At 44.3% G+C, this 22519-nt stretch overlaps 3 protein-coding genes across 3 annotated transcripts; all 3 read right to left on the minus strand.

Annotated features, from left to right (window-relative positions):
• Nucleotides 1-1933: 1933 nt before the first annotated feature.
• LOC131931972 (FMRFamide receptor-like) lies at nucleotides 1934-3016 on the minus strand. The gene has a single exon (XM_059288815.1). It carries the CDS (start codon nucleotides 3014-3016, stop codon nucleotides 1934-1936), a length of 1083 nt encoding a protein of 360 aa, XP_059144798.1.
• A 1920-nt stretch (nucleotides 3017-4936) lies between these two features.
• Nucleotides 4937-5905, minus strand: LOC131931973 (neuropeptide Y receptor type 1-like). Its single transcript, XM_059288816.1, has one exon. It carries the CDS (start codon nucleotides 5903-5905, stop codon nucleotides 4937-4939), a length of 969 nt encoding a protein of 322 aa, XP_059144799.1.
• A 6361-nt stretch (nucleotides 5906-12266) lies between these two features.
• Nucleotides 12267-18870, minus strand: LOC131931975 (echinoderm microtubule-associated protein-like 2). Its single transcript, XM_059288818.1, has 6 exons — nucleotides 18716-18870; nucleotides 17773-17876; nucleotides 16797-16884; nucleotides 13897-13992; nucleotides 13547-13677; nucleotides 12267-12429 (listed from the first exon to the last, which is right to left on the minus strand). The coding sequence occupies exons 3-6, from the start codon at nucleotides 16873-16875 to the stop codon at nucleotides 12286-12288; spliced, it is 450 nt and encodes a 149-aa protein (XP_059144801.1). The 5' UTR covers nucleotides 16876-16884; nucleotides 17773-17876; nucleotides 18716-18870; the 3' UTR covers nucleotides 12267-12285.
• Between the last annotated feature and the right edge of the window lie 3649 nt (nucleotides 18871-22519).

The raw sequence follows: 22519 nt of genomic DNA on the forward strand, positions 1-22519 counted from the left end.
TTTTTAATTTTTTGTCATAATGCGCACGCAGTTTGCGATCGCTTATAGTAGAGCGATCGCTTGCATTATTATTGTGATGTATAGCATTTATTTTCTACTTTTTAGTTCAATCAGAAAACGTGGGTTTTAAAAACTTTTTTTAAATGATAATTATTTTCTACTTTTTAGTCTTTGTCTGTTTCTTTGCATTCAAATCTTGCTATCGATTTTATCTTCTCGCATTCACTTTTTTTTGGGTAAACGAAGACAACTCGTAAAAAACACGTGCCTTTACCAATTGACGTTTCTTCTGTGTTGCCGTTTCTTTCACCATTTTGCCCTCGCGTGCAAACCATTCGACCATCAACATTCTACTTCCTGATCAGTCAGATTTGCATAGGTTTGTACACAAACACTGCGTGACCACTACTCAGCGAATCGCGTGCTCGCTCCTTCAGTAAGCCTGAAGAGGGAAAGTACCGAACCTTGTTTTCATCAAATCACAATTACTGGGTTATGTCCCTTTTTTGGTACAAATCAATAGGAGTCTAAAATGATCAATAAAATTTTTCCATGGAAAATAATAATAATTGAATATTGTATTGTCATCGGAAACAAAGCTTCCCTGAAAATTTCAGCCCGCTAGCTAACTGGGAAGTGCCCGAAATTTTGATCGCAAGATTTGATTGGAAAAACAAACAAGCAAATAAACAAACAAACAGACGCGAAAGCAAGTTAAAGAAAACGTGGGAAAAACAACTTCCTGTTTTAAGTTTAAATTTAACTCTTTATAAAAATCTTTTGTTAAATGTTAACACTTTTTAAAAATGATATCAAAATCCGTTATCTACTTTGATAGAAATAAGTTGAATTGAGGCCGGAATAGGATTCTGAAATTTAATCAAAGTCCAAAGTTTAGTTAAAGTTTTCACATTGTACAGCTTTCCAGATGTTCATTCATGACGTCACTCACGTCTTTCTTAATCGCGATCACTGCTACAAGCGAGAGACAGAAAAACAATTTTCGTGTGTTTTATTTTTATGGTGGACGTTTACCAAGTGGGTAGCTCAGACTGCTGCATAGTTCAGATCGTTGGATAAACCTGATAGGTTACTAGATTCTCGAACATACAAACTTTATAAATCATCAGTCATCGAGCAAACACATTTTATAGATAACAGACGTTCAATAATAAAACCTTTACAAAATATACAGCCAAGCCTTTTATCATTTCTTTGCTGGTATTTGTTCTACTGGTTTTTTTTGGAGCGACGTGTGTTTAATTATGTCTGGCGTCTGTCCTGTGTTTAATTATGTACGATGTGTGTCTTGTGTTTAAGAATTGTAAGCGACAAAATACATAAAGGAAATAAGAAATACAATAAACGCTGTCAAGAAATAGATTTTCAAAACACAACAAAATCACAGATAGGCGACTTACTGACATTTGACGGTAGCTTGACTTTTCAATAAAATAAACACAAATAATTTCTAGGTGCTGTTAAAGACTAAGTATAATTTTTATGCAGAGGGTATTCCAGAAATGTTATGAATGTTTAATATTTACATATAAGAAGTTATGTTTCTTGAAATGTCACAGCTAATTAAAAAAAAAACAAAAAACATTTGCTGTGGATGTAGTGGCGTAGACAGCTTGTTTCAAAGTTTAGATCCAATAATGACAGGTGAAGACACTCTATGATAGAAAGAAGTCTTTCAATGACAGATGAAGATGTCCGTATGTCACATCAAAACATCAGCCCAACAGACGTGCGGTTTTGTCGTCTTTAAAATAACAACTAAGTTAGACTGACACCCATTTTGTTAATGGGTTCAATTTTATTTGAAGAATTTTTCACAGACTTAACAAATAAAAAACAATCTGGCTGGTACATTGTAGACTTAACCCTAACTGACTCCACTAAACCCTAACAGACTCCACTGGACTAAACCCTAGCTCCTGTAGCCTCTGCTGGATGACTCCCTGACTCGGTTACTCGACTCTTGCCTACTCCTGTGTTTAAAGCGTTGCCTTGAAGTTCTGGTGGAGCAGCAGAACAAGTGGAGGAAGGTGTGGCGGAACTTGTTGTTGAGGACGATGTAGACGATGAAGTTGATGGCACTGTTGACACAGCTGGCCAGGTTAATGACCTGGTACAGGATCTTCCCGATATTGGTGGAGCTCTGGTCGGTGAGGGAGTACACGGCGTACTGGGGGATGTACAGCGGAAGTGCTTGAAATGACGTCGTCAGCGTGTAAGCTGCGCAGACGGCTAGCAGCATCCTGGTCGTCCGGCTTCCTCTGTGTGTGGCTGACGTCATCCTCTTGCGTGTCATTGACGTCATCTTCAGTTTGATGAAGATGATGACGCAGCCGATGATGGTGAAGATGGGAGGGATGATGAAGCTGGAGTAGACAAGCAGATCCTGTAAGAACGAGATCAGATGAAAGTTCTCGTAGAAGAGCTTTGAGTGGACGATCACACCGACGGTCTCGTTCGTGGAGTTATCAGTCACGTACTGTAGCTCCATCAGAAAACTGGCGAAAATAAACATTGATATGTAGTAGACGGACAAGACGGCCACAGCGAGCCATGTCCGGCCAGGGGTCAAGATCCTGTGGAAGTTCAAGGGAAAGAAGATCATGAGCAGTCTCTCAATGGTGATGAGCATGGGCAGGGTCAGCCCCAGCAGGCCAAACGCGTAGTCGTAGAACGTGAAGATGACGAAAAACACGAACAAAACGTTCATGTCTGACGGGGAGAAGCCGACAAAACGATGGCCGCCTACAGCTTCGTACAGGACCTTGGGCACGCTGTTGTAGGAGACGAGGAAATGGATGTCAGCCACGGCTAGGGAGACGAGCAGGATGTTGGAGCACTTCCTCAGGCCGTGCCTCATCAGGACCACGATGCTGAACACGTTCCCGACCACAGCGAAGAGAGAGACGGCGGGGATGAGACCGTACATCAAGACTTTCAGAACCAGCGCCGTCTGCTCGTCGCTGATGACCTCAACAGATGTGGAGTTTAGCATGATGGGTCAGTGTTGGGTCAGTGGTGGGTCAGTGTTGGGTCAGTGTTGGGTCAGTGTTGGGTCAGTGTTGGGTCAGTGTTGGCTTAGTGTTGGGTCTGCGCCTGTGGCTAAACCACATGGGACATTTCACAGCGAATATGTTGTAGTTGATATTTTACATTTGATATTTCACCGCGCATTGTTTATATTTTAGATATTTCACAGATGATATTTCAAAGTTGATAGATTAGAGCTGTAGTTTCACAGCTAGTACTTCACAGCTAGTATTCCACAGGGGTATTTCAGAATGTATATTTAACAGCTTGTATTTCACAGCTAGTACTTTACAGCTAGTACTGAGTCCTCGAATTATTGGGCTGTGTAAGACATTTGAAACGACCAATAAAAATGGAAAGTGCTGACGTCACGTAACCCCAACATCAAGAGGGTCATATGACTGCAACCAGTCACAGCTAGATTAATCTGACCAAAATAAATTTTCCACGCTTCAAAAACATTTCCGACGGCGCACACAACGAATTCTGGACTAAAATCACATTGTCCACAATTTTCTGAGACGTCACGAGCTATAATCCCGAACCCAAATGTTTAGAATCTCGAGTCTAACAGATCACAATTCCGCAGCTGATGATGAGCGAAACCAGTCTGGCACCGTGCACCTGTATCTCGTCAGAGTGCTCATGCTGGGAATAAAGTACTTTTAAAAATAGATTATGTAATTTCTTCTAAAAATTTATAATAACATATTTTTTATCACGTTTTCATTTTTTTTCCTTTTCAATTTGAGTGTTCTTAAGGTTGATTGGTTAAAACACACGTCTAAGAAATGAATGACGATGAAACAATTAAATATGCTTTCACAATTATTGTATTTTAATTTTGTGTTCTTCAAGCTAAAAAAAAAATTATATCAACAGCGTCACAATGTTTCTATTTTTGCCGTCCAAGTCGTGACAAATCTAAACATTTTCAAAAATTGCGGAAGTTTGATAAGACAACACGATTTTCCTCAATGGATTGTGCACGAACAAAAATCTTGGATAGCGCTGTCTTGTCCTTCTGATCGATATGTCGATATTGTCCGCTCCTTGATAGCACCCCACCCCCACCTGCCTGTGATCACCCCGTGGGACGGGCTCACCTGTCCAACTCTGTGGGACGGGCTCACGTGTCCAACTCACCCTGTGAGAGAACAGAGCGAAGACATTTGTACTCGACTGTGCAAACAACAGTGACGTCTGAAGAACTAGCCCCACTCCCGGGGGTCAAGCCGAGAATGTAAATTGTCTTAATTAACTTGATCAATTAAATTCTTGATATTTAATTGTCAGTCTTGATGTGAAATACAACTTTGTATACATCACGTAACTGACTGGTGAATGGGTGACCTACACATTAGACATACGTACCATTGCTAACTTGCAGAAGCAACAAATGTTGGTAAAGGTTTTGGTATGAGCTTCAAGAGAAGCCCCTCACTTCATACATTGAGCAGCGTTTTGATTGTGCGTTCGATTCAGGGTTCAAATAATTGTCTAACACTTGTTTTAAGGGCTTATTACATTAGTCTTAGGCAAAGTGGGAACAAATCCAAACACAGAAAACACGTAGGAAAGTTCTGGGGATACATGTATTGTAAATTCTGGGATAAAGGAGTTGTAAATTCAGGGATAAAGGTACTGTAAATTCTGGGGTAAAGGTATTGTAAATTCTGGGATAAAGGTGTTTTAAATTCTGGGATAAAGGTATTGTAAATTCTGGGATAAAGGTATTGTAAATTCTAGGGATACAGGTATTGTAAATTCTAGGGATACAGGTATTGTAAATTCTAGGGATACAGGTATTGTAAATTCTAGGGATACAGGTATTGTAAATTCTGGTATTACAGTGTTCTGTTAAGGAGATCAAGTCGTGTTTGAATCAGCATCTACTGCAAGTACAAGAGGAGCTTAAGTTTAGCAGGCTGGTGCGGAAGTTCTTGTTCAATAGAAAATAGACCAGGAAATTGCTGGAACTGTTGATGCAACAGATGGTGTTGACAGCCTGATAGAAGATTTTTCCGATGTTGGACGGGTTGTCGTCTGTCAGAGAGTATGATGCGTATTGTGGGATGTAAAGAGGCAGGGAGAGGAAGGCGGCGGTGAATGTATAGACGAGACACACTGCCAACAACATGCGTGTCGTTCTACTGGTCGAGACGGTCTTGGAGGTCAGTTTGCTGCGTCTGGCCGACGTGATGCGGATCTGGATGGAGATGACCACACAGCCAGCCACGGTCAACAGGGGCGGCACGATCATACTGGAGTAGATCAGCAGGTCCTGGATCAAGGCCACGGAGCTCAGGTGATCGTAGTAAAACGCCGAGTTTTTAATTAGACCAACAGAAACATTTCTGACGGGGTCAAGGCCGTACCGGGCTTCCAACCAGAAGCTGGCGTAGATAAAAATAGAAAACCAGTAGACGGCCACGCCCACCACCGCCGCCCATGTCCGTCCAGGGGTGATGAAACGCCGGAAGTTGAGGGGGAAGAAAACGACCACCAGCCTCTCGAATGTGATCAACATGGGCAGGGTGAGTCCACTCAGTCCGCACGCGTAGTCGAAGAGCGTGAAGATGCTGAAGAACACAAAGAGCACGTGCGTGTCGTGTTGGCTGAAGCCTCGGTACTCGTGGTTCCAGACGGCCTCGTAGAGAATCTTCGGTACACTGTTGAAGGAGATGAGGAACATGATGTCCGAGAAGGCCAGAGAGACCAACAGGATGTTGGAGCACTTGTGGAGCCCGTGCCTCGTCAGGACCGTGATGCTGAGGATGTTGCCCACGACCCCCAGGCCGGAGATGGAGGGGGTCACGTAAAACATGAGGATCCTCATCAAGTACCACGTCATTTCGTTGCTGATGATTTCGTTGGTCGGCATCGTATTATTATCCGGCATAGTAGACACAAATTATTGCAGAATTCACAACAAAACAGGCGATACTTACATAAGCCACAAATCTAGTTTTTTTCACAGTTTAACTTGGCTCTAAATATCAAATGAAGTCAGTATTTCTGTCACATCTACAACTGGTTTCTGTAAGAATTTCGCCTAAGCGGTTTTTTTCTTCTATTTAACGGTAAAGTCCTTACATAAAAATCTGTTTTGAACAAGAGAAACCTTCACCAAATCCACCTGAAACTGATTTCAAGTTGAACCGATTTATAGGTTGACCATCCGTTCATTTATACCGTGACACAATATCCTTACGTCAATTAAAAAAACAAATTTGTGGGTTGAACACGTTTATTGTAGAAGTTTAGTTTAACCTCTTTTTAAAAAAAAAAGTACGTTTATCTTTTCAAATAGTTCTATAGACATTTTAATTTAGAAGCTGCTCCGTGGTTTAATTAAAGTAATCTTTTGTGATTACTCAGAGAGGTATTGAAGTAAAATGTAAACAAGAAACCTTGCACAAACACGGAGATTTAATGGCGACTCGGCTTTTATAGTTGTCAATTTAACCGATTTAATTTCAGCAAATTGAAACATGGGTTATAGGTCTAATCAGTTCGTGTCTAGTGATGTTGGATGAATGATGTTTGATGTTGGATGAATGATGTCTGATGTTGATTTACTAGCTCAAATGTGGATAATTAAGTTTTGTGATCGATGAATGACTAATGACAAAATTACACGCTGATAATTATACTTTGATAATTACACATCAAATCTTATTATATAATCAATCCATATTTAAATTAAATTAATTTCGCTATATCATTTAAAAAGCATTTAGGACAATAATTATTTTAAAATGAGTTTAAGATTATTGGGCACTGGTGATATTTTAAGATTATAGGGTTCACCTGAAAACGGATTCGACGTTGCAAACGATTGAGACGAGCTAAAATTAGAAGCCAGCAACTTAGGAACATAGGACATATTCTATCGTGTAGTTAGCGTGTAGTGTTATAACTGGGATTAACATAGGATATAGGACTGGGATAAAATATCGTTTAATTCTTAATTGTATTTATGCCCATACTATTATATTGTTTAACTGTAGGTTAGATAGATCATAATAGCTGGAATAGGAATAGTCCTTAGTGTGTCTGACTGTACGTCCACTCACTAAATACAAGCCTTTAGATTGTAAGGATGACAGCATCAATGGGGTAAGGTATAGCAGCCATGTTGACCTGTGTAACCGTGGTGCAGACAATATGGCGGCAGATTTGGGGAAACCTGGGAAGTTATCAGTAGGGTCTGGCATTTTAATTAGATACGACAGAACTGTCGACATACAAGTTAGGCTAGGTGGGGGAAGACAAAAAAGTTAGGAACAGTGAGGGTTAGAGGACAGTGGCACGTTAGCTTTGTTAGGATGTAGACGTGGTTTGTTTTGTAAAGTGTAGTAGGGCTGGCCCCTAAGGCTGGCCGCTATTGGTGATCACGTTTATCTCCTATTTTAATCAAGACCAAACGTATCCACCATTCAAGTTAATGAGCTGAAATTGTGTTGATGTCTTCTTTAACTTCTCACTGCAGTCACCAGTACCAACCATACCGATGACGTCGTAACATTTAGATGGATCAGCGAAAACGACATAATATGTTGGTAGTGCAGCAAATACGACTCATTATTTTTTTTTGAAACAACTAAAAGGATTCTTATTTTGATCAAGGAGCGAAATCGTCTAACAACATATGGAAATTGGCTCAAGCTTCTCATTTGTTAACTAATGGCGGAACTTAGAAAGCGACCACTTATTACATAATCGGATGTAGTAGCGAACATAACTCTTCTTATAAAGTACGTCGGAACAGCGAAAAAGAACTTTAGTGATTCTCGAAGAGGTGCAGATCTATTGTTTTTATCACGCCCCTGCAACTCGTCGTCTGTGTTTAAGTTGAATTTATCGTCCAGCTCGTTGTTGTCAAGTTTTACGTACATACGTCACAACTTTTGCATTCACAACCCGTGTGACACAGCCTAACTGTCACTATTAGTTTATTTTCAAGTTTTTTGCACCTATTTCTGAGATACATTTTGTAAAGGAATTATAGGACTTTCATTAGTTCGGACTACCTACTTTAATTAATTGCTATTGGTGACGTGTTAGAATTGAAGAATTTATTCTGCCAACATTGAGGTAAGTATACAGTGATTAGTGAGTGTGACTACTAACTAAATCGTCGTTGTTTGTAATCTAATGGCATCTGAACTGTTATGATATGAAGTACCCTTCCACCCATGATGATGTGAAGTACCCTTCCACCCATGACGATGTGAAGAATCCCTACATCCCTGATGATGTGAAGTACCCTTACATTGGCCTTACACCCATGATGTTAAAATGAAGTGTTCATGTGTTGATGTCATCCCACCGCAGTTCCAGATGTTTAAGCTGACGAATTTAGATTAAGAAATGTCAGTCATGGCCTCAGATACACGATATATCTGGACAAGCTGACGTCATGGCCTCAGATACACGATATATCTGGACAAGCTGACGTCGTGGCCTCAGATACACGATATATCTGGACACACTGACGTCATGACCTCACACATAAGATTTATCTGGACAAGCTGACGTCATGGCCTGATAAAAATGACTTACCTGACTGGCCAAACTGTCATGCTGAGATTGAGAAGTCTCCATGTTGCTGTCTACAAACTGGCTCACATCAGCTTTCAAGTAATGTTTATTGACAACTTCACGGTTAACATTTGATTTGATATTCACGGTAACATTTGATTTGATATTCACGGCAACATTTGATTTGATATTCACGGTAACATTTGATTTGATATTCACGGTAACATTTGATTTGATATTCACGGCAACATTTGATTTGATATTCACGGTAACATTTGATTTGATATTCACGGTAACATATTTGATTTGATATTCACGGTAACATTTGATTTGATACTCACCGTAACATTTGATTTGATATTCACGGTAACATTTGATTTGATATTCACAGCAACATTTGATTTGATATTCACGGCAACATTTGATTTGATATTCACGGTAACATTTGATTTGATATTCACGGTAACATATTTGATTTGATATTCACGGTAACATTTGATTCTTTATCAACGTCCCAACTCGTTGTCGCGATAACGTCATAATTCAAGTTTCTGTGTACTGACACACGTGTTGAATTTATTTTCACACACCTATCCAGGTAGATACAGTTGTCAAGCATCTAACCCCCCCCCCCCCCCACTCACACACACACGAGTTTGACGAGTGAACTGTCCTCACTGTAAAGTTTACCACGTGTGGCAGGACTTTGTGTTTACATGTATGTATAGGAAGGGGGGGAAGAGGGGGGAGGAAGGGAAGGAGAGAGGGGGAGAAATAATCCTATCGTTTAAACTTTTAAACGATGTTGTTTCTGTCAGTCAACTTTAGCTGAAGCTATTTCTATCAGTCAACTTTAGCTTCAGTTATTTACTTCATCAGTCAACTTTGACTAGCTAATTCTATCAGACAAGTTAGTTGGAAACCCTAACTTTATCAGAGAGTCCCAGTATTAGGCGTGGTGATGTTTGTGTGAATTCTATTTGGTCTTTTGAGTGGATACAACGACTTTTGAGTGGATACCACGACTACAGGCAGGAGACTTATCACATTGCAGCTGGGAGGTTGTATTTTATCATTTATCACTATTACCAAATCGTTTTGTATTTAAAAAGGAGATTAGTTGGATGATGTCATGTGGACAAAAGACATATGACGTCATGTGGAAAATAATGTGGGAGTGATCTCCCTTAAATTTTCTCAAACATTCTTAGATAATACTGAGGGGAATCGCAACTCCAGTGCAGTAGGGATATAGACAAGTTTTTACAAATCAATTTTTAAATACTTATTTTTTAAAATATAGAATCTCGTAGAAAAAAGAATTGCACACCAAATGAACAGCAATTGTGTGTATATTAGAATTTTATAAATAAAACCTTAATTTTCAAAGAGTTAATTAATTATCTAATCAAGTAGCATTTTATGTAACATTACATTGTCTTCGAGTCTTGACGTACGTGAAAAGTTTCAAACAAATTGGTCCGTTAGAAGTGCTCGAAATTGTGCTCGCAAGTTTCCACTATGAAAAACAAAAGGCCGAGTAATCAAGTTAAAAAACATTTGTATCCGGAAACAGGGTCAAGTACTACTTCCGGTCAACGAAAATTACTCAAGTTATCGTGTTCACAGACAGACACATACATACAGAAAAGATTTCAAAACTAAGTTTTTTTTCCCGACTCTTGAAGGTGTAAAAAGGTCGAGATTTGTCAAAATTACAATACTTTCTCAATACTCCGTATACAAGAAAGTAAAAAGACAATCTAAAACTCAGCTTACACACTGGCGACTAACTATAAATTAGACAATAATTTATTGTAAGAATATAATATGTATTTAAAATACATTGTCAAATTCATAAAAACACATAATGACGTTGTATTCAATAATTTATCTTAAAAAAGTTTTTAAAAAGAACATCAATGTTTAGAATATGTGTATATATATGTAAAAAATGTTACAAAAATTTAGTGTGAATGAAAACAAGAAAACATTTTGTAGAGATCACAGCTCTCGAGGGCAACATATTTGCATAATTTAAATAAAACATTTAAAATCATTAGAGTTGTGTTACGCAATCATACACATGGGGGGACATTTTTGACAGTTAATTAATTAGTTCCATTAGTGGCACAAAACACGATTTTTAGGACCAGTAGTACCACGCAGACACCCAAGAAGTCACTTAAATTGGGTCCGAGAATTTGGCGAAGTTGAGGATTTATTAGAGGTAAATGTTGACACGTACACATATGTATGTTACAATTAAACTAATTACATAGATTTTACCAAAATTTATTGATTAAAAAACGTATATTGTACGTGCAGGCGTTTTAGAAATACTAATGAGCTAACAAGACTTAAGTCAATCAGTTAAATAATTAGTTGAAGCTGTAGCTTGTATTAGACTTTGCTAAATAAGAAACTAAAATATGTCAAGTTTGTCAATATTTTAATTTTTGTTGATTTCAGACATTTTACGACAGCTAATAGTTAGCACTGGTATTCCGGATTTTTTAATATTTCACATTAAATGTGTTTTGATTTCTTATGATCAAATGAGAAAGGCACATCAAGAAATAAGACATTGCTTCAACATATGAAAAAACAATCAGCAGTCGAAAATTGAATCAGACATAACATTCAAATCATCTTTGAAATTGGGAAAACAGCCCGTCATTCCTAAAGTATGTTAACAAGTCATTCCTAAAGGTGTGTTAACAAGCCATTCCTAAAGGTATGTTAACAAGTCATTCCTATCGGTTAGGAAACTTTAACTTTTAAATATAAATAAAGTCATTTCCAAACATGTTATATCGGGCCATCCAAAGTTGAGAAAAATCCCTGCAGATTTTGTTTCCAGTAAACAAATTGTTTAGTGTAAAGTTTGAACAGTAAACATTAACTCCCACAATTCCCTTGTGCTACCACTCACCAAAGCAGTTCGGTTTATGTTCCAGGCCCAATAGGGCTGGTAAGTAGGTCACCAACCAGTTCTACAGCTCATGCAGGTTTTATTGAGCTGTAGAACTGGTTGGTGACCTACTTACCAGCCCAATTGACACTAATTAAGTTAATTGGACAGTGTTAGGATAAAATGACAATTACATATTGACTTCAGCAGACATAAAAGTTTATAGAAAGGTAAACAGCGTAAAATGATTGAATAAATTAATTTAAATCAAACTTTGGCCTTAAATCTATAGCTGAGAAAAGTTTAAAATGTCTTGAAGGTGCATGATGTGTATGTGGGTCCGTACATTTCTGTAGAACTCCATGTCGTGGTCGGTGGATCGAGTGCCAGGTAAACTTTGATGTAAGTGTTATGGGAGGTTTCCCCAGGTACAGCTTCATGACGTCATTGTGCTAGAGTTGACGTCATTGTGCTAGAGTTGACGTCATTGTGCTAGAGTTGACGTCATTGTGCTAGAGTTGACGTCATTGTGCTAGAGTTGACGTCATTGTGCTAGAGTTGACGTCATTGTGCTAGAGTTGACGTCATTATTGGATGGGCTATCTCCGTCCCACATGAAATGGTGTGCTAAAAGGCGAGTTGTCTGGTGTTTAGAGGGTGAAGGACAGAGAGGTCACGTGGTTAGTTATCTGGTGTTGAGGGGTCAAGGACGGAGAGGTCACTCGGCTAGTTATCTGGTGTTTAGGGTTCAAGGTCAGAGGTCACGTGGTTAGTTATCTGGTGTTGAGTGGGTCAAGGACGGAGAACTGCATCAGGGCGGCATCGTTCCCACCAGACGTGATGACGAAACTGTCGTCGTAGGTGAAGGTCGCACACGTGACGTTTGTTGAGTAGACCTTCGTGTTCCTGAAACTGGCCTGGAAATTTTTAAAAATATTTTGTTTTAATGTCAGATGTGATTGGTTACGTCCGGTGTGCGTCATTAATTACATGCGGCGCCGAACTAGGCCATTAATTACATGTGGCACCGAACTAGGCCATTAATTACATGCGGCGCCGAACTAGGCCATTAATTACATGTGGCGCCGAACTAGGCCATTAATTACATGTGGCACCGAACTAGGCCATTAATTACATGCGGCGCCGAACTAGGCCATTAATTACATGCGGCGCCGAACTAGGCCATTAATTACATGTGGCACCGAACTAGGCCATTAATTACATGCGGCGCCGAACTAGGCCATTAATTACATGTGGCGCCGAACTAGGCCATTAATTACATGTGGCACCGAACTAGGCCATTAATTACATGCGGCGCCGAACTAGGCCATTAATTACATGTGGCACCGAACTAGGCTATTAATTACATGTGGCACCGAACTAGGCCATTAATTACATGTGGCACCGAACTAGGCCATTAATTACATGTGGCACCGAACTAGGCCATTAATTACATGTGGCACCGAACTAGGTAATTAATTACACGTGGCACCGAACTAGGCCATTAATTACATGTGGCACCGAACTAGGCCATTAATTACATGTGGCACCGAACTAGGCCATTAATTACACGTGGCACCGAACTAGGCCATTAATTACATGTGGCACCGAACTAGGTCATTAATTACACGTGGCACCGAACTAGGCCATTAATTACACGTGGCACCGAACTAGGCCAATAATTACCTTAGGCACCGAGCTAGGCCACTAATTATCTTAGGCACCGAGCTAGGCCATTAATTACCTTAGGCACCGAACTAGGTCAATAATTACCTTAGGCACCGAACTAGGCCACTAATTACCTTAGGCGCCGAACTAGGCCACTAATTACATTAGGCGCCGAACTAGGCCATTAATTACATGTGGCACCGAACTAGGCCATTAATTACCTTAGGCACCGAGCAAGGCCACTAATTACCTTAGGCACCGAGCTAGGCCACTAATTACCTTAGGCGCCGAGCTAGGCCACTAATTACCTTAGGCACCGAGCTAGGCCACTAATTACCTTAGGCACCGAACTAGGCCACTAATTACCTTAGGCACCGAGCTAGGCCACTTGTAGAGCCTGATCCTGCCCTTGCTGTCGCCCACCACCATCAGGTCTCTGTACTGGGACCTGGCCACCACGTTGATGACGTCACCGCGGTCAAGATTCTGCCACGGACCTGTGGAATTACAGATTTGGTTTCAGGACGTCAACATTTTAAAAAAAATGCTTGAGTTTCTTATTACGGTTATAATTATAGTTTCAAGTGTTGCAATTATATTTTTTTGTGTCGATGTGTAACTTGATTCAGTTGTCCTCAACACATGTTGTGTTTCTCCTGAGAGCTGGATGTAGTGAATATAAAACATGCGTGTGTTGCTGTCGTTGATGGTCTCACCTATGATGGAGTGGCCGATGGGACAGTTCTGGGTGGCCCACTTGACGTCACGGAAGTTTCTGGCAGACTTAAACTTTTGAGAGGTCGAGACATCCCCTGGGGAAAAACATCAGGATGTTGGGAGTGTGGACCACACATTATGATGTTGGGAGTGTGGACCACACATCAGGATGTTGGAAGTGTGGACCACACATCAGGATGTTGGGAGTGTGGACCACACATCATGATGTTGGAGTGTGAACTGAACATCAAGATGTTGGGAGTGTGGGCCACACATCAAGATGTTGGGAGTGTGGACCACACATCAGGATGTTGGGGATGTGGACCACACATCAGGATGTTGGATTGTGTGGACCAAACATCAGGATGTTGGAAGTGTGGACCACACATAAGGATGTTGGGAGAGTGGACCACACATCAAGATGTTGGGAATGTGAACTGAGCATCCGGATGTTGGGAGTGTGGACCACACATCAGGATGCTGGAAATGTGGACAAAACATCAAGATGTTGGGAATGTGAACCACACATCAGGATGTTGGGAGAGTGGACCACACATCAAGATGTTGGGAATGTGAACTGAGCATCCGGATGTTGGGAGTGTGGACCACACATCAGGATGTTGTGAGTGTGAACCACACATCAGGATGTTGGGAGTGTGGAAAACACATCATGATGTTTGAGTGTGAACCACACATCAGGATGTTGGATTGTGTGGACCAAACATCAGGATGTTGGGGATGTGGACCACACATCAGTATGTTGGGAGTATGGACCACACATCAGGATGTTGGAGTGTGGACCACACATCAGGATGTTGGAAGTGTGGACCACACATCAGGATGTTGGAAGTGTGGACCACACATCAGGATGTTGGGAGTGTCGACCACACATCAAGATGTTGGGAGTGTGGGCCACACATCAAGATGTTGGAGTGTGAACTGAACATCAAGATGTTGGGAGTGTGGGCCACACATCAAGATGTTGGGAGTGTGGACCACACATCAGGATGTTGGGGATGTGGACCACACATCAGGATGTTGGATTGTGTGGACCAAACATCAGGATGTTGGAAGTGTGGACCACACATCAGGATGTTGGGAGAGTGGACCACACATCAAGATGTTGGGAATGTGAACTGAGCATCCGGATGTTGGGAGTGTGGACCACACATCAGGATGCTGGAAATGTGGACAAAACATCAAGATGTTGGGAATGTGAACCACACATCAGGATGTTGGGAGAGTGGACCACACATCAAGATGTTGGGAATGTGAACTGAGCATCCGGATGTTGGGAGTGTGGACCACACATCAGGATGTTGTGAGTGTGAACCACACATCAGGATGTTGGGAGTGTGGAAAACACATCATGATGTTTGAGTGTGAACCACACATCAGGATGTTGGATTGTGTGGACCAAACATCAGGATGTTGGGGATGTGGACCACACATCAGTATGTTGGGAGTATGGACCACACATCAGGATGTTGGAGTGTGGACCACACATCAGGATGTTGGAAGAGTGGACCACACATCAGGATGTTGGAAGTGTGGACCACACATCAGGATGTTGGGAGTGTCGACCACACATCAAGATGTTGGGAGTGTGGGCCACACATCAAGATGTTGGAGTGTGAACTGAACATCCAGATGTTGGGAGAGTGGACCACACATCAGGATGTTGGGAGAGTGGACTACACATCAGGATGTTGGGAGAGTGGACTACACATCAGGATGTTGGGAGAGTGGACTACACATCAGGATATTGGGAGAGTGGACTACACATCAGAATGTTGGGAGAGTGGACTACACATAAGGATGTTGGGAGAGTGGACCACACATAAGGATGTTGGGAGAGTGGACTACACATCATGATGTTGGGAGAGTGGACTACACATCAGGATGTTGGGAGAGTGGACTACACATAAGGATGTTGGGAGAGTGGACCACACATAAGGATGTTGGGAGATCGGACTACACATAAGGATGTTGGGAGAGTGGACCACACATAAGGATGTTGGGAGAGTGGACTACACATAAGGATGTTGGGAGAGTGGACTACACATAATGATGTTGGGAGAGTGGACTACACATAAGGATGTTGGGAGAGTGGACTACACATAAGGATGTTCGGAGAGTGGACTACACATAAGGATGTTGGGAGAGTGAACCACACATCATGATGTTGGAGTGTGGACCACACATCATGATGTTGGAAATGTGGACAACACATTAGAATGTTGGGAGTGTGAACCACACATCACGATGTTGGAATGTGAACTGAAGCTCAGGATTTGGATCAACACTTTTCTATATGTAAGTTTAGTTACAATTTAGTTTTAGCTTTAGTTCAAATGTAGACTGGCGTAGAATATTGCATGTGTTTAGTTATAATAAAAATGTCATGCATTAAAGGTGGAAGATAAAAACAAGGACTTATAGCAAACCGTTTGTCAAACAAAAACTTACAGTACATAATTTCGTCAAACAAGAAATTACATCCTTAAACTCTACCATGAAACTAGGAATTACAGTAAACCCTTTAAAAAGCTGGACTTACAGTAGACTATGTTGTAAAACCCCTAAAAAAAACAAGACTTACAGTAGACGATGCCGTAATCCCCTAAAATAACAGGACTTACAGTAGACGATATTAGTAATGCCCTAAAAAAACAGGACTTACAGTAGACGATGTCGTAATCCCCTAAAATAACAGGACTTACAGTAGACGATGCCGTAATCCCCTAAAAAACAGGACTTACAGTAAACCTTTTAAAAAAACAGGACTTACAGTAGACGATGTCGTAATCCCCTAAAATAACAGGACTTACAGTAGACGATGCCGTAATCCCCTAAAGTAACAGGACTTACAGTAAACCCTTTAAAAAACAGGACTTACAGTAGACGATGTCGTAATCCCCTAGAACAGTCTGTAGAATCCTTGAGTCCAGGGACCAATCCAGGTTCATGATGAACATGTTGTTGTGCTGGAATACAAACAGGACAGCTGGTGACCCATGGTGACCTCTAGTGACCATGGTGACCTCTAGTGACCATGGTGACCTATAGTGACCCCTCGTGACCTCTGGTGACCCCTTGTGACCTCTGGTGATCTCTAGTGACCCATTGTGACCTCTAGTGATGCCTGGTGACACCTGGTGACCTCTAGTGACCTCTAGTGACCTCTAGTTACCCATGGTGACCTCCAGTCTCTTCTGGTGATCCCAATGTCCCCTATTGGAGCCTGGGATCCCTGGTACCCCCCCCCCCCCCCAGATACTAGCGACCCCAAGGATCACAGCGACCTTTAAAGTTTGAACTTTGTAAATTGTCACAATTGAATTGGTACACAACATAAACTACGACAGTGAGTACTAATCAACCCTCATAGTTTCAAACGTGATGAGTTTTTTGTTGTGTATATTTTAAGACATGACACCACACTACTCTCCTTCACCTGTCTTAAAAAAATCAATCAGGCGTTCAATAATTTATTTTAGTAGGATTTCATGTAATTTTTTGCTTTTAAAATCCGAAAGCTTTTTATTTTAATTTCCGTTTGATTTCTATTAAAAACAATTAAACTAATCAATTTAGAGAACAAATTCCAGTCTAGCTCATGTTTTAATCAACGTTTTTGGTTTAATCGAGGTTATGGGGTTTTATGGCCGATACAAGGGACACAATCATGAGGTTAAACTAAGGCTAAACTATCTGCAAGTTGAGGACATCATGAGGTCGTTTATAGCCTGCAGTGTCTTGGGGTGTGTGGGTGAAGTGGGGGGTGGGTGGGGGGGACGGCCCGCGTCAGGTGGCACCCAACCAAGTGACGTCACAGTTAATCATGGCACTAATTAAAGATGGAACTAATTTACCTTGAGCGATGAGATTTGAGACCTGAAGAAATTGTGACCTTCGTCTTGCACGTAGAAAATCTGGATGAAACCATCAAAGGTCCCCACTGCAAGTTGCTTGCCGTCTGCAAGTTTGTGGAAGCATGTTTTTATTCAAAGATTTTTATTTTAAAACATTTCCAGATGCGTTCAGAATTATATATTGTTTTTATTATTTTTTAAGCAAATTTTTAATAAACCATATCGTGTAAATTTTTTTAAGGCAAATGCTGTTTGATAAAATATTTTTATTTTAGACTTTATGTTTCAAACTACCGGTCTACAAGTGCTGGACTGGACTGGCGAATTTTAAAATTTATTTTTGGCACTAACAGGTGTAGGAATTGTACACCAGGGAAGATAACAAAACTGACCAGGGGAGAGAAGAAAACTGACCAGGGGAGAGAAGGAAACTGACCAGGGGAGGATACAAAACTGACCAGGTGAGAGAAGGAAACTGACCAGGGGAGATAACAAAACTGACCAGGGGCGAGAAGGAAACTGACCAGGGGAGATAACAAAACTGACCAGGGGAGAGAAGGAAACTGACCAGGGGAGAGAAGGAAACTGACCAGGGGAGATAACAAAACTGACCAGGGGAGATAACAAAACTGACCAGGGGAGATAACAAAACTGACCAGGGGAGAGAAGGAAACTGACCAGGGGAGAGAAGGAAACTGACCAGGGGAGATAACAAAACTGACCAGGGAGATAACAAAACTGACCAGGGGAGATAACAAAACTGACCAGGGGAGATAACAAAACTGACCAGGGGAGAGAAGAAAACTGACCAGGGGGAGAGAAGAAAACTGACCAGGGGAGAGAAGAAAACTGACCAGGGGAGAGAAGAAAACTGGACCAGGGGAGAGAAGAAAACTGACCAGGGGAGATAACAAAACTGACCAGGGGCGAGAAGGAAACTGACCAGGTGAGAAGCTGAGGGCGTTGACCTGAGTGTTCCCTGCCGCCAGTGACGTCAGCTGGATGCCGTTGTAAGAGTTGAGGACCAAACACCTTGCCAGCCGTGGTGCCGGACAGCCACGATTTTACCTTTGGGGTCGATGCTGATACAGGTGCATGGGTTCTGTGTAAGACATGTGGTCTCAGTCAATAGGGGGCGGGGTCAGGTGGTCTCAGTCAATAGATTTTAGTGGGGGGGGGGGGGCAGGTGGTCTCAGTCAATAGGTGGGGGGGGGGGGGGGCAGGTGGTCTCAATCAATAGATTTTAGTGGGGGGGGGGCAGGTGGTCTCAATCAATAGATTTTAGTGGGGGGGGGGGCAGGTGGTCTCAGTCAATAGATTTTAGTGGGGGGGGGGGCGGGTGGTCTCAGTCAATAGATTTTAGTGGGGGGGGGGGGGGGGCGGGTGGTCTCAGTCAATAGGGGGGGCGGGCAGGTGGTCTCAATCAATAGGGGGGGGGGGCAGGTGGTCTCAATCAATAGGGGGGGGGGGGCAGGTGGTCTCAATCAATAGGGGGGCGGGCAGGTGGTCTCAGTCAATAGGGGGGGGGGGCAGGTGGTCTCAATCAATAGGGGGGGGGGCAGGTGGTCTCAGTCAATAGGGGGGGGGGGCAGGTGGTCTCAATCAATAGGGGGGGGGGGCAGGTGGTCTCAGTCAATAGGGGGGGGGGGGGCAGGTGGTCTCATTAAATAGGGGGGGGGGCAGGTGGTCTCAATCAATAGGGGGGGGGGGCAGGTGGTCTCAGTCAATAGGGGGGGGCAGGTGGTCTCAGTCAATAGGGGGCGGGACAGGTGGTCTCAATCAATAGGGGGGGGGGCAGGTGGTCTCAGTCAATAGGGGGCGGACAGGTGGTCTCAATCTATAGGGGGGGGGGGGGGCAGGTGGTCTCAGTCAATAGGGGGGCGGGCAGGTGGTCTCAATCAATAGGGGGGGGGGCAGGTGGTCTCAGTCAATAGGGGGGCGGGCAGGTGGTCTCAGTCAATAGGGGGCGGACAGGTGGTCTCAATCAATAGGGGGGGGCAGGTGGTCTCAGTCAATAGGGGGGGGGGCAGGTGGTCTCAGTCAATAGGGGGCGGACAGGTGGTCTCAATCAATAGGGGGGGGGGGCAGGTGGTCTCAGTCAATAGGGGGGCGGACAGGTTGGTCTCAGTCAATAGGGGGGGGGGGCAGGTGGTCTCAATCAATAGGGGGCGGACAGGTGGTCTCAATCAATAGGGGGGGGGGGCAGGGTGGTCTCAGTCAATAGGGGGGGGGGGGGGCAGGTGGTCTCAGTCAATAGGGGGCGGACAGGTGGTCTCAATCAATAGGGGGGGGGGGCAGGTGGTCTCAGTCAATAGGGGGCGGACAGGTGGTCTCAATCAATAGGGGGGGGGGGCAGGTGGTCTCAGTCAATAGGGGGCGGACAGGTGGTCTCAATCAATAGGGGGGGGGGGCAGGTGGTCTCAGTCAATAGGGGGGCGGACAGGTGGTCTCAATCAATAGGGGGGGGGGCAGGTGGTCTCAGTCAATAGGGGGCGGACAGGTGGTCTCAATCAATAGGGGGGGGGGCAGGTGGTCTCAGTCAATAGGGGCGGACAGGTGGTCTCAATCAATAGGGGGGGGGGGCAGGTGGTCTCAGTCAATAGGGGGGGGGCAGGTGGTCTCATTAAATAGGGGGGGGGTGCAGGTGGTCTCAATCAATAGGGGGGCGGGCAGGTGGTCTCAGTCAATAGGGGGGGGGGGGCAGGTGGTCTCATTAAATAGGGGGGGGGCAGGTGGTCTCAATCATAGGGGGGGGGGCAGGTGGTCTCAGTCAATAGGGGGGGGGGCGGACAGGTGGTCTCAATCAATAGGGGGGGGGCAGGTGGTCTCAGTCAATAGGGGGGGCGGGCAGGTGGTCTCAGTCAATAGGGGGGCGGACAGGTGGTCTCAATCAATAGGGGGGCGGGCAGGTGGTCTCAGTCAATAGGGGGGCGGACAGGTGGTCTCAATCAATAGGGGGGCGGGCAGGTGGTCTCAATCAATAGGGGGGCGGACAGGTGGTCTCAATCAATAGGGGGGCGGGCAGGTGGTCTCAGTCAATAGGGGGCGGACAGGTGGTCTCAGTCAATAGGGGGGCGGACAGGTGGTCTCAATCAATAGGGGGGCGGACAGGTGGTCTCAATCAATAGGGGGGCGGGCAGGTGGTCTCAGTCAATAGGGGGGGGGCAGGTGGTCTCATTAAAATAGGGGGGGGCAGGTGGTCTCAATCAATAGGGGGGGGGGGGGCAGGTGGTCTCAGTCAATAGGGGGGGGGGGGGGCAGGTGGTCTCAATCAATAGGGGGGGGGGGCAGGTGGTCTCAGTCAAATAGGGGGGGGGGGGGGCAGGTGGTCTCAGTCTATAGATTTTACCTACCCCACCAACCTCGCTCACCAGCATACCTCACCAACCTACCCCACCAACCTAACCCACCAACCTCCCTCACTAACCTACCTCACCACCTACCCCACTAACCTACCCCACCAACTACCCCGCCAACCTCCCTCACCAACCTACCTCACCAACCTACCCCACAAACCTACCCCACAACCTACCCCACCAACCTACCCCGCCAACCTCCCTCACCAACCTACCTCACCAACCTACCCACAAACCTACCCCACCAACCTACCCCACCAACCTACCCCGCCAACCTACCCCCCCACCAACCTACCTCGACATTGACCTCCAGACTGAGGCATGTGATATGGCTGACCACTTGACCACCGTCTGGTCGTGTCCAGCTGTGATGAACGTCTGCTCCAGGGGGTGGCTCTCTACGGCCCACAGCTCCTCCACGTGACCCCTGGGGTGGGGTGGGGGGGGGGTGGGTGGGTACAAGATGGGGTGGTCTTAGCCATACAGATAAAACATCTAATACAGAGAACGCTTAATAGGACACTGAATAGAGGACAGAGGACCATAAGTCAGGTTTTTGACAGGACAATTGACGATACACAAGGCAGGACAATGATGTTACAGGGTAGGACACGTGGTAGGACATGAGCAGGGCATAGGACACGACACAGGACAGGAAGAAATGTCCTACCTGGATAACGAACTTGAACTGAGCTGTAGGCTGCCCTCTAGGACCTTGTTGCGTGTGGTGGAGACATAGATGGAACCGTCTAGCCCGCCCCTACTGATGGGCACGATGCTCCGTACATGGCCCGCCGTGGTGGGGAGCTGGGGAGGAGACAAACTTCTACAGGCACCGTCATTGGTTGGTTTCATTAGACAGGTTGGTGTTTATATTGTCGTGGTCAAGGTCATGGTCAATGTCGTGGTAAGGTCATGGTCAATGTCGTGGTCAATGTCGTCGCCAGCGAAAAATGCTAAAGGATACATTTATGATGGGGGCTGGACCATCAAACGTCAATCTTGTTCATAGTAATTTGTTGAGAACCAGCTCCGTCCCAGGTAACACCCCACTTACCCCCCACCACCCCCCCAGCCTTAAACCCCACTCACCCCCACCACCACCCCCAGCTAAAACCCCACATCACCTCCCACCCCCCCCAGCTAAAACCCCACTCACCCCCACCCCCCCCCCCTCAGCTAAAACCCCACTCACCCCCACCCCACCCAGCTAAAACCCCGCTCACCTCCACCCACCCATCTAAAACCCCTCACCCCCCGGTAAACCCCACACCCCCCCGGTAAAACCCTCCTCACCCCCCCCCCCCCCCCCCGGTAAACCCCCTCACCCCCCGGTAAGCCCCCTCACCAACCCCCCCGGTAAACCCCCATCACCTTCCGGTAAAAACCCC

The sequence above is a fragment of the Physella acuta genome, unplaced genomic scaffold, assembly GCF_028476545.2.
Source record: "Physella acuta isolate Inbredline_101_S28 unplaced genomic scaffold, ASM2847654v3 ptg002066l, whole genome shotgun sequence".
In the NCBI taxonomy this organism is placed as follows: Eukaryota; Metazoa; Mollusca; class Gastropoda; family Physidae; genus Physella; species Physella acuta.

Bases quoted from the DNA above. Each gene is read 5' to 3' on its own strand.
- LOC131931973 (XM_059288816.1), bottom strand. From the start codon at position 5,905: ATGACGTGGTACTTGATGAGGATCCTCATGTTTTACGTGACCCCCTCC.
- LOC131931972 (XM_059288815.1), bottom strand. From the start codon at position 3,016: ATGCTAAACTCCACATCTGTTGAGGTCATCAGCGACGAGCAGACGGCG.
- LOC131931975 (XM_059288818.1), bottom strand. From the start codon at position 16,875: ATGTTCATCATGAACCTGGATTGGTCCCTGGACTCAAGGATTCTACAG. The intron at 13,993-16,796 runs GTAAGTCCTGTT...GTTTTTCCCCAG, and splicing joins GGATTACGACATCGTCTACT to GGGATGTCTCGACCTCTCAA. The intron at 12,430-13,546 runs GTAATTAGTGGC...AAAAATTTCCAG, and splicing joins GGCCTAGCTCGGTGCCTAAG to GCCAGTTTCAGGAACACGAA.